The sequence below is a fragment of the Sciurus vulgaris genome, assembly GCF_902686455.1.
Source record: "Sciurus vulgaris genome assembly, chromosome: X".
In the NCBI taxonomy this organism is placed as follows: Eukaryota; Metazoa; Chordata; class Mammalia; order Rodentia; family Sciuridae; genus Sciurus; species Sciurus vulgaris.
Window position 1 is genome coordinate 122,560,928 of NC_136471.1, and position 10,809 is coordinate 122,571,736.

At 35.3% G+C, this 10,809-nt stretch overlaps 1 protein-coding gene across 1 annotated transcript in view; it reads right to left on the bottom strand.

Annotated features, from left to right (window-relative positions):
• LOC306651620 (ornithine decarboxylase-like) overlaps positions 1-10,079 on the bottom strand; it is a gene marked incomplete at its 5' end in the record, with an annotated part of 29,767 nt that extends 19,688 nt beyond the window's left edge. The window contains 1 exon segment of the mRNA XM_079124265.1: positions 10,059-10,079. Within this exon segment, the coding sequence (XP_078980391.1) occupies positions 10,059-10,079 (21 nt within the window).
• Positions 10,080-10,809: the final 730 nt, after the last annotated feature.

Sequence of the window (10,809 nt, forward strand, 5' to 3'; positions counted from 1 at the left end):
TGTGGTGCTAAGAATCAAACCCAGTGCCTCACTCATGCTAGGCAAGTGCTCTACCACTGAGCTACAACCCCAGCTCGAGAATTTTATTAAAAAGGAGGAAGATTTGTTTAAATGAGAGAAGCTAGAACTCATGTGATGCAAGGGGCAACCTAACAGAAATTTTATGGCTTCTGGATAAAAGCATTGATCAGAGTTCATGCTGAATAGATACTTTTAAAATGTTGGAAAAACAATCTGGGACCTCAGGAAGATGGCAGAAGCAAACTAGGCAGTGAGTTCTTATCTCCTTACAACACAGAAAGGAGGCAGCAAATAAAAGCAGAATTGAGAGAATTTATTATAGGTTACACTCAAATTAAGGAACTGAGGAACTACAGAGAACAATTGCAACACGTTTTTGTTCTTACAAGCGTGAAAAGTATGAGGCTTGGCTCAGAAGTGATTATGGTAAATAGGGCTCAGAGGTATCTCTTAAAGTGATATTGAGATCAGCAGAGGTCACATATTGATTTAAAATATCATAATCTAGATATCCACCCAACCCAGGACTCTTAAGAAAAAGAAGCTCACATAGTAGTCCTTCACTTAAAAGAAGTCAGAACTGTACTGGTAGATGGGTAGACATATTAAAAACAAAGGAATAAGCATACAAAAGCACATTAAAATGATAGCACACCATGAACAAGTGGGTTTCATCCCAGGGATGCAAGATTAGTTTAACATATGGAAATCAATAAATATAATTCACCACATCAATACAGATGAGAAGCACATGATTGTCTCAATAGAAACAGAAAAAGCATTTGACAAAGCACAACATCCATTCATGTTTAAAACATTAGAAAAACAAGGGATAGATGGAACCTACCTCAACATTATAAAGGCTACATATGACAAACCCAAGGTCAACACCATAATGAATGGAGAAAAACTGAAAGCATTCCCTCTAAAACAAGAACAAGACAGGGATGCCCACTTTCACCACACCTATTCAGGATAGTCCTTGAAACTCTGGCCAGAGCAACTAGGCAAGAGAAGGAAAGCAAAGGAATATGAATAGGAAAAGAAGAGCTCAAATTATCTTCTCTGTTTGCTGACAACATGATCCTATATTTAGAAGACCAAAAAAAAAAAAAAAAAAAAAAAAACTCCACCAGAAAATTTCTACAACCCATCAATGAATTCAGCAGAGTAGCAGGATATAAAATTAACACCCAAATGGGCAGGAGTTGTGGCTCAGTGGTAGAGTGTCACCTAGCATGTATGAGGCCCTGGATTCAAACCTCAGCACCACATAAAAATAAAATAAAGGTATGTCCACCTACAACTGAAACAAAAATATTTTTAAAAAATTAAAACCCATAAATCAATTGTGTTCCTATATGCCAATGATGAATCTGCTGAAAAAGAAATTAGGAAAACTACCCCATTCACAATAGCCTCAAGAAAAATAAAATACTAGGGAATTGATCTTAAAAAAGAGGAGAAGGACCTCTGCAATGAAAACTATAGACACTACATTGGGCATGGTGGTGCTCGCTTGTAATCCCAGTGGCTCAGGAGGCTGAGGCAGGAGGATCTCGAGTTGAAAGCCAGCCTCAAAAAAAGCAAAGCACTAAGCAACTCAGTGAGTTTCTAAATAAAACTCAGTGCTGTCTCTAAATAAAATACAAAATAGGGCTGGGGCTGTGACTCAGTGCTTGAGTGCCCCTGAGTTCAAACCCCTGTAAAAAAAAAAAAAAAAAAAATATATATATATATATATATATATATATATATAGGACACTAAAGAAAAAAATTGAAGAAGACTTTAGAAGTTGGAAAGACTTCCCATGTTTTTGGATAGGCAGATTTAATATTGTCAAAATGTCCATACTACTAAAAGCACTATACAGATTGAATGCAATTTCCATCAAAATTGCAATGACATTCTTCATAGAAATAGAAAAAGCTGTTATGAAATTCATTTGGAAAAATAAGAAATCCAGAATAGTTAAAGCAATCCTTAGTGAGAAAAGCAAAGCAGGCGGCATCATAATACCATACCCATATATAGCAAAATGAAATTAAACCCCTATCTCTCACCCAGCACAAAACTCAAAATGAATCAAGGACCTAGGCAGTAGACCAGAGACCCTGTGCCTACTAGAAGAAAAAGTAGACTCAAATCTCCATCATGTCAGCTTAGGAACTGAAAGTCCTCAACAAGACTCCTAAAGCATAAGCAGTAAAATAAAAAATCAATAAATGGGACGGTATCAAACTTAAAAGTTTCTTCACAGCAAAGGAAACAATCAAGAATTTGAAGAGAGTGCCTATAGAGTAGGAGAAAATCTATGCCACCTGCACCTCAGACAGAACATTACTCTCCAAGATAGATAAGGAATCCAAAAAACTTAACACCAAAAAAACCAAAAAACAAATAACAAATAACCCAATCAATGATCATCAACAAATATTTGAAAAAAAAGTTCAACATCTCTATCAATTAGAGAAATGCAAATTAGAACTACACTGATATTTAATCTCTTTCCAGTCAGAATGACACTTGTTAAGAATACAAGTAACAATAGATGTTGATGAGGATGTGAGGAAAAAGATTCACTCATATATTGCTGATGGGACTGCAAATTAGTGCAACCACTCTGGAAACACTCTGGAAATCATTATGGAGATTCCCTAGAAAACTAGGAATGGAACCACCATTTGACCTAGTTATCCCACTCCTTGGTATACACTTCTTTGCTATACACAAAGGATTTAAAATCAGCATACTACAGTGACACAGCCACATTAGTGTTTACAGCAGCACAATTCACAACAGCTAAGCTATGGAGCCAACCTAAGTGCCCTTCAACAGAGGAATGGATAATGAAAATGTGGTATATATACTCAATGGAATATTACTGAGTCATAAAGTATGACTTTATGGCTTTTGCTGTCAAATGGATGGATCTGGAAACTATCATGCTAAGTGAAATTGTAATGGGTAACTGACCCAGGCCTGGACATAAAGTAAACTAAGTATGCTGTCTGTAAAAATTAGTGCCTGGGAAAAGGAGAGAGTTCCCCTCCCAGTTCCCACCAGCAGGTTTTCTGGGAACCTAATTAGCACCATTCACTCCTTCCTTTTGGATTGTAAAAACTTTCCCTAGGAACTAACTACTTGCCTTTGAAGTGTAAATACCCTGTGAAGGCTCTTGACCCAAGGCTAGAGGTTTACCTAAGGTTTTGTAAAGGAGCCATTCTCCCTTATTGCAGTCTGTAAACATGCTTCCTGCCCCAAAATCCTACACACAATCACATATCATTTTTTGAAATCCTGTGCACAACTATGTATCATTTTAGACTAGAAAGTTATGACACTAGATAGCCTACAAATGTGAAAAACTGATAAGGGATGCTCAGAATTTGGAGTGCTAATCTCCTCTGAGTCTGCTGCTGTGAAATAAAGTTTGGTTTCTCCCACTCTTTGAGTGCCCCTTCTTTCTTGATTCCCATAACAAAATAAGCAAATCCCAAAACACCAAAGGCAGAGTTTGTGTATATGCCAGATTGTCTGATCCCTCTCCTGGGATGAAATTTATTATGTAAATTAAATGCACAGATAGCACTCATAAGAATTATTTCAGAATATGAATTTAAGAAATAGCCTCAAACTAGAAAAGATAAAAGAAAGTTATAGGTATGGAAATACATTTTATTATGGAAAATTAGAAGGTAAAAGAAATGTTTCTAGAAAAGAAAGTGTTTTATATGATAAGGTGTGCTAAAGTCATCTCGTGCTAAAGTCCAAGATGAAAGAAAGGACAAAACTAAGTATGTAAACAAATTGTACAATGTCTAAGTTGTGGAAGGTTTGTGGAAGGCAAATTTCAAAAAGTTTTTGTATGTGATTAAATTGGCTATAATTAGTACTATCAATTAAAATTATTAGAATTTTAAGGTACTGATAGGAAGCAAAGTCTGAATGTTGATCTGCTCTCATCTATCAAGATAATTTTCTTGTGTCAGATTTTATTACTTTAAAAGTCTTAAAGCGAGACTTTCCCACTGGAGTAGTAGAACCAGAGACCCACACCCAGACCAGCCGTGCCCCAGCCCGCAGTCTAGTTCCCTTTGGCTGACCATCAGTCAACAAGTGGAGGCGCCTCTGCCCACTAGCAGGGAATATACCCCACCTGAATGCCACCAAGCCTAGAGGGGCAACTTCCTTGTGGATCACTGCATTATCAAGTTTCTCCAAGACTTCAGGCTACTGAAGGCTAGGAGGTGAGTTATTGGAAATCTACAGGGACACTATAAGTCAATAGGGGAAATCTGCAATATCTCAGAGCTTCACTATTAGAGGGGAAGATACCTGAGCAATATGAGAAAACAAGGGAAGAAAATGTCCCAAACAAACCTAGATGCTACATAAATAAAATCCAATGAGAGCATGGCAGAAGAAATGTCAGAAAGGGAGTTCAGAATGTACATAATTAAAATGATCAGAGAAGCAAACGATGAGATGAAAGAGCAAATGCAGGCTTTGAATGATCGCACCAATCAACAGTTAAAAGAGCAAATGCGGGAAGCAAAAGATCATTTCAATAAAGAGATAGAGATACTGAAAAAAACCCAAACAGAAATCCTTGAAATGAAGGAAACAATAAACCAAATTAAAAAACTCTATAGAAAGCATAACCAATAGGATAGAACACCTGGAAGACAGAACCTCAGACATTGAAGAAAAAATATTTAATCTTGAAAACAAAGTTGACCAAACAGAGAAGATGGTAAGAAATAATGAACAGAATCTACAAGAATTATGGGATATCATGAAAAGGTCAAATTTAGGAATTATTGGGATTGAGGAAGGCACAGAGAAACAAACCAAAGGAATGAAAAATCTATTCAATGAAATAATATCAGAAAATTTCCCAAATCTGAAGAATGAAATGGAAAATCAAGTACAAGAGGCTTATAGGACTCCAAATATACAAAATTACAACAGATCCACACCAAGGCACATTATAATGAAAATACCTAACATACAAAATAAAGACAGAATTTTAAAGGACATGAGAGAAAAGAATCAAATTACATTCAGGGGGAAACCAATACAGATATAAGCAGATTTTTAGGGTCTGCTCCCAGACCCTAAAAGCTAGAAGGGCCTGGAACAACATTTTTCAAGCTCTGAAAGAAAACGGATGCCGACCAAGACTCTTCTATGCAGCAAAACTTGCCTTCAGATTTGACGATGAAATAAAATTCTTCCATGATAAACAAAAGCTAAAAGAATTTACAAAAACAAAGCCAGCACTACAGAACATTCTCAGCAAAATATTCCATGAGGAAGAGATGAAAAACAATGATGTAAATCAAAAAAGGAAGGAATTACCCTAAAGGAGTAACCAAATAAAGGAGAAACTAAGTCATGTCAAAAAAACAAAAATGAGCCAAATGACCAGAAATACAAATCATATCTCAATAATAACCCTGAATGTTAATGACCTGAACTCATCAATCACAAGACATAGACTGGCAGATTGGATTAAACAGAAAGATCCAACAATATGCTGCCTGAAAGAGACTCATCTCATAGAAAGAGATACCCATAGACTAAAGGTGAAAGGATGGGAAAAAAACATACCATGCACACGGACACAGCAAAAAAGCCAGAGTATCCATCCTCATATCAGATGATCTGAACTTCAAGCCAAAGTTAGTCAGAAGGGATAAAGAAGGACATTTCATGCTGCTTAAGGGAAGCATAAATCAGCAAGACATAAGAATCATAAATATCTATGCCCCAAACAGTGGCTCATCCATGTACGTCAAACAAATCCTTCTCAATTCCAGCAATCAAATAGACCACAACACAATAATACTAGGTGACTTTAACACACCTCTCTCCCCAATGGACAGATCTTCCAAACAAAAATTGAAAAAAGAAACCATAGATCTCAATAACACAATCAATAATTTAGACTTAAGGGACATTTATAGAATATACCATCCAACAAAGAGCAAATACACTTTCTTCTCAGCAGCACATGGATCCTTCTCTAAAATAGATTATATATTATGCCACAAAGCTACTGTTAGCAAATAAAAGAAGATAAAGATACTACCTTGTATTCTATCAGATCATAATGGATTGAAATTAGAAATAAATGACAGAATAAAAAATAGAAACTACTCCAACACCTGGAGATTAAATAATACACTACTGAAATAATTAAATAATTAAATAATACACTGCTAAAAAATTCTTAGAGGTAAATGAGAACAAAGATATATCATATCAAAATCTCTGGAACACTATGAAAGCAGTTCTTAGAGGAAAATTTATTTCATGGAGCGCATTCAATAAAAGAAGAAAAAAATCAACAAATAAACGCCTAACACTACAGCTCAAAGCCCTAGAAAAAGAAGAACAAAACAACACCAAAAGTAGTAGAAGACAGGAAATAGTTAAAATCAGAGCTGAAATCAATAAAATTGAAACAAAAGAAACAATTGAAAAAATTGACAAAATAAAAAGTTGGCTCTTTGAAAAAATAAACAAAATTGATAAACCCTTGGCCACACTAAAAAAGAGAAGGAGAGAGAAAACTCAAATTACTAAAATTTGGAAAGAACAAGTAAATGTCACAACAGACACGAGTGAAATACAAAACATAATTAGAAGCTATTTTGAAAATCTATACTCCAACAAAATAGAAAATCTCAAAGACATCAACAGGTTTCTAGAGACATATGAATTACCTAAACTGAACCAGGAGGACATACACAATTTAAATAGATCAATTTCAAGTAATGAAATAGAAGAGGTCATCAAAAGCCTACCAACAAAGAAAAGTCTGGGACCAGATGGGCTCTCAGCCGAGTTCTACAAAACCTTTAAAGAAGAGCTCATTCCAATACTTCTCAAAGTATTCCATGAAGTAGAAGAAGAGGGAACCCTCCCAAACTCATTCTATGAAGCCAATATCACCCTGATACCTAAACCAAACAGAGACAAATCAAGGGAATAAAATTTCAGATCAATATCCTTAATGAACATTGATGCAAAAATTCTCAAGAAAATTTTAGCAAATCACATACAAAAATATATTAAAAAGATAGTGCACCACGATCAAGTGGCTTTTATCCCAGGGATGCAAGGTTGGTTCAACATCTGGAAATCAATAAATGTCATTCACCATATCAACAGACTTAAAGTCAAGAATCACATGATTATTTTGATAGATGCAGAAAAAACATTTGATAAAATACAGCACCCCTTCATGCTCAAAACACTGGAAAAAATAGGGATAGTGGGAATATTTCTTAACATTGTAAAGACCATCTATGCTAAGCCCATGGCCAATATCATTCTAAATGGTGAAAAACTGAAAGCATTCCCCCTAAAAACTGGAACAAGGCAGGGATGCCCTCTTTCACCACTCCTATTCAATATCGTTCTTGAGACTCTAGCCAGAGCAATTAGACAGACCAAGGAAATTAAAGGAATACGAATAGGAAAAGAAGAACTCAAACTATCCCTATTTGCGGATGATATGATTATATACTTAGAAGAACCAGGAAATTCCACCAGAAAATTTTTAGAACTCATAAGTGAATTCAGTAAAGTAGCAGGTTACAAGATCAATGCTCATAAATCCAATGCATTTTTATACATAAGTGATGAATCCTCAGAAAGAGAAATTAGGAAAACTACCCCATTCACAATAGCCTCGAAAAAAATAAAATACTTGGGAATCAATCTCACAAAAGAGGTGAAAGACCTCTACAATGAGAACTACAGAACACTAAAGAAAGAAATTAAAGAAAACCTTAGAAGATGGAAAGATCTCCCATGTTCTTGGATAGGAAGAATTAATATTGTCAAAATGGCCATACTACCAAAAGTGCTATACAGATTCAATGCAATTCCAATTAAAATCCCAATGACGTACCTCACAGAAATAGAGCAAGCAATCACGAAATTCATCTGGAAGAATAAGAAACCCAGAATAGCTAAAGCAATCCTTAGGAGGAAGAGTGAAACAGGGGGTATAGCAATACCAGAACTTCAACTATACTACAAAGCAATGGTAACAAAAACGTCATGGTATTGGTACCAAAATAGACAGGTAGATCAATGGTACAGAACAGAGGACACGGACACAAACCCAAATAAATGCAATTTTCTCATACTAGACAAAGGAGCCAAAAATATGTAATGTAGATAAGATAGTCTCTTCAACAAATGGTGCTGGGAAAACTGAAAATCCATCTGCAGCAGAATGAAACTAAACCCCTATCTCTCACCCTGCACAAAACCAACTCAAAATGGATCAAGGATCTTGGAATCAGACCAGAAACCCTGCATCTTATAGAAGAAAAAGTAGATCCAAATCTTCATCATGTCGGCTTAGGATCAGACTTCCTTAACAGGACTCCCATAGCACAAGAAATAAAAGCAAGAATCAATAACTGGGATAGATTCAAACTAAAAAGCTTTCTCTCAGCAAAGGAAACTATCAGTAATGTGAAGAGAGAGCCTACAGAGTGGGAGAATATCTTTGCCACTCATACTTCAGATAGAGCACTAATTTCCAGAATCTATAAAGAACTCAGAAAACTCTACACCAAGAATACAAATAACCCAATCAAGAAATGGGCTAAGGAAATGAACAGACACTTCACAGAAGAAGATCTACTAGCAATCAACAGATATATGAAAAAATGTTCAACATCTCTAGTAATAAGAAAAATGCAAATCAAAACTATCCTAAGATTCCATATCACCCCAATTAGAATGGTGATTATCAAGAATACAAGCATTTTGAGGAAAAACTAGCTATCCTATACGTGATCTCAGTAATGTTCAGGGCAATCTTATGGTGACTATCTTGTTATCGCTATTTTAGAGATAATAATACTGTGTGATCTTCATGTCTTGATTATCCTCCTGTTTAATCTAAAATCCATCCTTCCTCTCACAGCCCCATGCTTTTCAATAATGGTTTCATTTTTTTCCTCAGGTTAAGATGGGCATAGAAATGTGAAGGAATATATTTAATAGCATAGACACTTTTCTCCCTACAGTTCTGGACTTGCTTTTTTTCACCTTTCAGCTCGATGGAATTGCACTGGCTTCCAGGGCCTCTTGGAGAATGCTAGCTGACCCCTACATTTTATCCTAATGAATTCTACAATGAGGAATTGAAGACAATGCAACTCACTCCAAATTTGCTTTATGAAACTATCATACATGATGTACAAGACTTATTTGGTTTAAATAAACCTAACTAACTCCTTTTATTTAGTGATAAACCAGTTTTAACTGACTTTAAGTAGCTTTTGTTTTACTTTTGGTAATTTACTAACCAAGCCATGAAGCAGACTAAGTTAGCCCAATGTAACAAATTTTCATAAAAACACAATCAATATGTGATATATTTATAAACTCTTATGCATCAAATATATGAAATATTTATTGAATCAAGTAGCTGATAACTAAATGATATTGAAAAACATGAAACTCCTCCACTGATTTCTAGCTGGTGATAGTATCAGCCAAAACCACGGAACAGTGCAGCTCGCAGAACACTGTCCTCAGGTATCAAACAACCATTTTGAATGACCCTTTTTCTTTCTCTTGATTTTTGTTGTTAATCTTTTTTGTGGGGGGATTGGCTTATTTTTTATTATTTATTTATTTTAATTAAAAATCATAAATTTACATAGGGAAATATTCTTTGATTCATTCTGTTATTTTTTTCCCTTCCCCCCCTTATGTTAGCTCTATCAAGTCTCCCTCAAGGAATACATAAATAATAATCAGCAGAGCCACAGTTTTTAAACATTCTTGTCTCTTGTGATCTGCAGCTTTTAGCAATACTTCTTTGCAGAGTTGGAATTCTTGACAGGAACTGTGTGTGTGTTTTGGGACCAAGAGAGTCCAAATTAAAATGTAAATCAGTAAACTTGCAATTTCTGCAGGCAATGAGCAAGCTAATGGCATGCTCACTTTATTCAACATGGTTCAATTTATTGTGTTGCCCACAGATAGTCCTTACCTTGGGGCCTCTGGGATCCATTCCCAGGAATGGAATACCAGAGCTGCAGCCAAGGAAGGTGGAAGGAAGACAATGGGGAGTCTTATTTCCTTTAATTCTTGATCTGAAGTCAGCTTCAAGTGAGTTGATGCAGACTTCAGATACCCCACAGTCTAGGAAACTTGGGAGCTTTACTGCAACCATAATTTGAAATGGAGATGATTCATATTATCAACTAGTTCATCAGAAAAATAGAAAGCATAAATATGTTAGAATGTTTCGAAAATTGTGGGTAATATTTATTTTAGTACTGAATTTGTTCAGCTTTTGTTTTGAATGTGACTTAATTTTTCTTATTCCAAGTATATATTATGAAAAATATACATATATATGTGTACATAAGTATATATCATATTGGTCTTTTCCTTCTGTGCATGTCATGTTCTCTTGTTTAGCAATTGTTATTCTCACAAATCTCAAGATTATTTTTCAAGAATTTACATTTTATTATTCTTTAGTATTCTATTTTTAGTATTCTAATTTCAGCAAAATCATGGAAGTTGACTTTTGTTTTATTGTAGCAAATTAAAATACTATTTTTGATGTAAAAAAAAAGAATACAAGCAATAATAGGTGTTGGCGAGGATGTGGGGAAAAAGGTACAGTCATACATTGCTGGTGGGGCTGCAAATTAGTGCAGCCACTCTGGAAAGCAGTGTGGAGATTCCTTAGAAAACTTGGAATGGACCCACCATTTGACCCAGCTATCCCA